Source organism: Neltuma alba, unplaced genomic scaffold (assembly GCF_004799145.2).
Source record: "Neltuma alba isolate B1F8T4 unplaced genomic scaffold, ASM479914v2 tig00012599_pilon, whole genome shotgun sequence".
In the NCBI taxonomy this organism is placed as follows: Eukaryota; Viridiplantae; Streptophyta; class Magnoliopsida; order Fabales; family Fabaceae; genus Neltuma; species Neltuma alba.
This window is the reverse complement of record NW_021637048.1, coordinates 3,219-9,167: the sequence shown is the minus strand read 5'-3', so window position 1 is coordinate 9,167 and position 5,949 is coordinate 3,219. Positions and strand designations below refer to the sequence as shown.

The 5,949-nt window shown below is 30.0% G+C and overlaps 1 protein-coding gene across 1 annotated transcript; it reads left to right on the top strand.

Annotated features, from left to right (window-relative positions):
- The first annotated feature begins 3,670 nt into the window (after positions 1-3,670).
- LOC114729026 (germin-like protein subfamily 1 member 18) lies at positions 3,671-5,454 on the top strand. The gene is made up of 2 exons (XM_028915966.1): positions 3,671-4,618; positions 4,706-5,454. Exons 1-2 carry the CDS (start codon positions 4,492-4,494, stop codon positions 5,251-5,253), a joined length of 675 nt encoding a protein of 224 aa, XP_028771799.1. The 5' UTR covers positions 3,671-4,491; the 3' UTR covers positions 5,254-5,454.
- The last annotated feature ends 495 nt before the right edge of the window (positions 5,455-5,949 follow it).

Genomic DNA, 5,949 nt, shown 5'->3' with positions numbered 1-5,949 from the left:
ACAAAGAAAAAAAAGAATGAAAGTAGCTTTTAAAAATATGTCTGTTATAACACACCGAAACCTAATATAATTAAATATTTTGATGCATAAAAGTTTATAATTTTGGTATAAACCAGAAAATATTCCAAATGAAAAATTAAAATATAGTGCCGCATATGTGTATGAAAGGTTTAAGGAAACAACTAGGATATTATTATATACTATCTCAGCTAATGTTTGTAAATGTTTAAGTTAGATAACTAATTCACATACATTAAGAAATTAGTTAAACCATTTATTTCTAACAAGTTTTTGTTGATTTTCTTAAAATAACCATGTTATCATCATTCCAAAACTCCCTTAAATATATCATTTAATAGGGATAGCATGGGAAAATATATAAATTTGGGAGATAAATTGAATTAAGGTTTTATATTTAGTACCAAAATAAACTTTCTTATTAACTCTTACATTTAGAACAAGAGGGAAGAAGAGGGATTAATACTATTTTAACAAATGATTGAGATTGCAAATTAGGTAAAACATGTGACGTATTTTGTAACGAAAAGCACTAAATTACCAAACTCTTCCAAGCTACTTTTGACATTAAAAAGCATGTTAAGATTGATCATATACTAGATTACAAAAAGAAGAGTCAGTCAAATTTGGCTAAAAATTAAAGAAGTGTTGGTTGCTTAAGAAAGAGTTATTTCAAATTATGATATTGAAGTTCGATGAAAAAAATCAACTCAAATCTTTCCTTAATTTTTCTTTTTGGGTACCAGTTATTACTGCCTCCTAACTTTTCTGTCTTATTTAGAAGCCCCAATTAATTACTCTGCTTAGTTAAAAAAATAGTTATTTGCTGTACCATTGATTAGAGGAGTTTAATTGATTGGTTAAAAAGTTGCATGCTTAGAGAAGATGAGATGGAGTATTCTGGTTCTATTTATAAGTTATACAGAGAAGTTTTTTTTGGGTATATTTACTCTCTGTAGTTATTATTCTAAGTTTTAAATAACTAATTTAGGAATAAAAATAGTTAAAATAAATTACAAGCAATGAATAAGTTAAAAATATATTTTTGTTTTTAAATATATCCTTATAATAAATGAGAAAAAGGACAAAAGTGAATGAATGTAGGAATGTGATGAGACAGAGAGAGTATAACAAAGGAGAGTTAGATAATTAAGACAAAATTGGAAAAATGCATTAAATATTAAGACAAAGTCAAATTGAAGTTTATAAAATGGATCATACCACTTTTCAAATGTGAAGCTTATAAATAGGATTGGATGAAGTATAAGTCATCTCATTAAATTTTTCATATCAATGATAGAATTTTGCTGCTCACATTGATTTATTATTATGTAAACTGTTTTTTTTTTTTGCCATCAATTATTATGTAAACTGTTATGCTCTTGAAAAGTGTGTATATATATATGTTAAATAGGAGTAAAATTAAAAATTTATTAAATTCTAAGACATAATTAATAAGATTTAAAATTTTTTTATTTTGAAAAAATATGGTGAAAGTGATTTATGAATAGTAACATGATAGTGTGTCCAAATAAACAAAAGGTTGGCCAAAAACGAATCTAAATAAACAAAGGAGCAGGTGGAGTAGGTTTGGTATATCTATCTGATGCGGCATTAATAATTAATAATTAGAAAGGGGGGAAAAAGGGGGCCTCGGGTCGTGCAGTTGTCAATTAAGCGTCCCTCGCCGACTATAAAAAAAATAATTAATTCAATTTATAATTGATACCGTATTATGGATATATTTATTTTGATTAAGACCATCCACCTAAAAGCATTAATTGTGTGAAAGAAAAGAACACCAAAATGAGCAACCGTGTTGACCAAAAGCCTACCAATCGTTCCATATATCTCTTTTACTAATAATACAAACCAATAAAAGGCGATGCATATTTATATATTTACATTCAGTTGCGTAACACCCAAAATATTTTCATTACATAATGCCTTGCCTAGTTTTGGTGCTTGAATTTAGGATATCGCTGCAAGCATATGGAAAATATATTGATGACTTATTTTTCTTTAGCCCTTTTTTTTTTTACATTTATTCTTGTTGTTGTTGTTTTTAGAATATTTTGTTAATTGTTAACGCTGAGCATGTGGCTAGCGATTCCAGCTTTTAAGGTTTCATCTATGGTCCTAATACTTGCCCAATTTTTTTTTTAAAAGAAAAAGACACGAAAAAGCAAATGGTCTTAAGACGAAAGAGGTATATAATGGTAAGAGACAATCAATAATAATTCAGTAGTAATACGAATTAGGCTAAAGTAAAAACTAATGTTTGCGCATCATGAAGCCTTAATATAATTAATTAATCTTTTTAATTATCAGGATGTCAAAGTGTGAGCACAACTTAGTTAGATATTACGAGTTCCACATTAAATATAATTGTGCTTAATATCTATATATACTGCTTTGGTCCTGTTTATGAGGTAAAGACTATGTTTTTTTTTTCCTATTTATAAGTCATATTATTAAATTTTTAGTATAAATATACTATTTTATCTTTTATTTTTTATAACATGAATTGCTATTTCTCCTGAAAGGTGTGTGTACATATATTGAATAGTGATACAAGATAAAAGTTGTTATATTTTATTACAAAGGTAATGCAATTTTAGGTATCTCTTGGTCCTTGTAAAATATGATGGAAATGTCTTATAAATAGGACTAAAAGAATACTTCGCTGGTCCTATTTATTACATTTTTAATATGGATATGTTATTTTATTTTTTTATTTATTATTGTATAGAGTGCTATTTTCTTAGATTGTGCATATATTCCCTCCGTTCCTTATTATAAGAGACGAATAACCGAATTACGTTGATCAAAAAAACAGTTAAAATTAGTTAAGAACAATTAATGTGTAAAAAGTATAATTTTTTTCCAAAAATGCCCTCATTAATAAGGAGAGAGAGCATGAGAGAGAACAATAGTAAATTCTTAAAAGAAAGAGAAGTGGGAAGGAGAGAGAGTGTGAGTTGGAAACAATAAATATGAGTAAAATAGGAAATCAACACAAAAAAGTAGAGACAACTTTTAAGTGTCTTTTATATTTTGGAACATGCTATAAGCATCAAATGTCTCTTATAATAAGGAACGGAGGGAGTATTAAATAAGAGTATAGTTAGAAAGTTGTTAAACTTTGAGACAAAATTAATGAGGTTTAAAGTTTTTTCTTTTATTATAGTAAAACAAGTGTCTTATAAATCATACTAAAAGAGTACCACGCCGATCCCTATTATTATAAATACCACTCTGGTCCTTTTTAATTATCACTCAGTTTCTCATACACCAAGAAAATCATTAAATACATAAAATCTTTTATTTTTATCTTTATTAAATAGCTAGTATATTTTTTCTTACTCATTCTCTCTCTCTTTACCTTTACATTTGTCTCCCTTAATTAATAGGAGCAGAATTAGAAATGAAGCATTAAAAAGGATACAAATAACAAATAAAAAGGACCAAAATCCCACCTACAAGTAACAATTAAAAAGGACTGAAGTGATAACTTTTAACTTACTCTCACATACCAATAAATCCATTAAATTGATACAATTTTTCAAATTTGCCCTTATCAAATTTTTTATATCTCAATATTTACAAATCATTCTCACCCCCCTCTCTTCTTTCGCTCTTTTCAACATAAATTAAACACGGGTGAAATGAAAAAATAACCATTGACAACTCTAGAATGGGCTTATATTGGAAACAATTTTTTTTTAATACAAATGACTTATAATAGGAATCAAAATGATGTATACATGTAAAATTGGACCCATAAACTCGAGTCTTGGGGTATTGAATTAAGATGCCGTGTCATTCCATTGTTCATGATTTGGTTATTCTATTCCACATTTTTTTGGTCCCATGCCTCTCAAACCAACCACTCCCTTGATTTTTCTTATTGGTTATAAACTAATTTTAAATTATGTACTAGGAATCATAGAATGCGAGAGAACAAAAAAGAAAAGAAAAAACTGATCGAGAACATAAATAGCGTTACGTAGGAATAGAAGAAAAGTTAAAAAAAAAAAAATCAAATGTTCAGAACTATGCACAGAATTATAAAAAGGTTATGGGAACGCGGGTGTGTTTAAGAGAGAGAAAGAGACGCGAATAAACAAACCACCATCTAATATGATAATCTTTGCAGCAGGTGAACAAAAAGATTGAAAATTGAACACTTTTACCAAGTCTTAATTATAAGTTGTTTCCTCGTAGGGAATCAATGAAATAGTCCAAGTGAGGTCTTAATTAAACTGTTAATGAACGTCTCCAGCCATGTGCTAAACATAATATCAATAATTGATATGGTAATGTGGATATATTTTTTTACATTAAAGTGGTAACTAAAACAGAATACTAATTCAACAATGATGGCTGCTCCCTTGAGCTATAAATAGACGACGACAACAAATGGATTTGGTCACAAGAAACACACAATTTAGAGAAAGGATTTGAGAAAAGATGGTAAAAGGTTCAGTATTTATCTCTCTCATTGCCCTCTTGGCTTTGACTTGCTCCCTTGCTTCTGCCTATGACCCCAGCCCTCTGCAAGATTTTTGTGTGGGTGTCAATGATACCAAGCTTGGAGGTACGTACACACACAATACCATGCGCATTAATTATGAGATCCAATAAGGATATTGATTAGTAATTCTACTGAATTGGTTTTGTGCAGTATTTGTGAACGGGAGATTCTGCAAAGATCCCAAGCTTGTGAATGCAGAAGATTTCTTTTTCCACATAATGCCAGGGAACACAAACAATCCATTGGGCTCCCAGGTGACTCAAGTGTCTGTAAATGAATTCCCAGGACTCAACACTCTTGGTATCTCCCTTGCTCGTATTGATTATGCACCCTATGGTTTGAATCCTCCTCACACTCACCCTCGTGCCACTGAGGTGTTGACTGTTCTTGAGGGAACTCTTATGGTTGGATTTGTGGCTTCCAATCAAAACAACAACCGTTTCTTTACCAAAATCCTCAACAAAGGAGAAGTGTTTATATTTCCCTTTGGTATGATTCACTTTCAAATCAACATCGGCCATTACAATGCTGTGGCACTTTCTAGTCTAAGTAGCCAAAATCCAGGAGTTATTACCATTGCTAACGCTGTGTTTGGATCCAATCCTCCCATCAATCCTGATGTTCTCGCTAAAGCCTTCCAGGTTGACAAGAAGATAATTGCCTATCTTCAAAAGCAGCAATGGTACGACAATAACTAAACATGCTAGCTATCTTGTAAGAATAAATGCGATGCATGCAACTTTGTGTTGTAACCTCAATCATATGATCTGTTGTGTTCTCTTTTACCTCGTACCTTGTTCTCTCTTCCAATTTCATTTGGCTTCTTGCAAAAGCTGTAATGTTCACCTCAATATATAATACTATTTACAGCTCTATAAAGCCAAACGTCTTATTTGTTATGTACTTAGTTTTACTTTAGTTCTTCCAAAAGAAATCCATCCCACTCGAACTAGGAAAGGAAAAAAAAAAAGAGTTGTCAATATTTTTTCTTTGTTTTAATCCCTAATCTAATGCAACTCACTACACCCATCTTCCAGCAACGAGTTTGTTGAGGAATAAAGTAATAAATTGCTTTGCATATTCTGATTAACAACTACTTCCTTTTTTCCTATACACAACTTACAAATACCCGAACTATATGTAAATAAAAAAGTTGGTTAAAATTAGTAAAAGACAATCATTATGTAGGGAAATATAGTTTTTCTCAAATATACAATTATTTATGGAGAATGCAAGTAAGAAAGAAAATGAGTGGAAAAAGAGATAACGAATAATGAGTGGAATAAAAGATAAGAGAAACATGCATTAATTAGGGTAAAAATAAAAAAATTGAACTGATATTTCAAACAGGTACAAAGGATAACTTATTAAAAGGATCTTCCCTATCCCAAAAA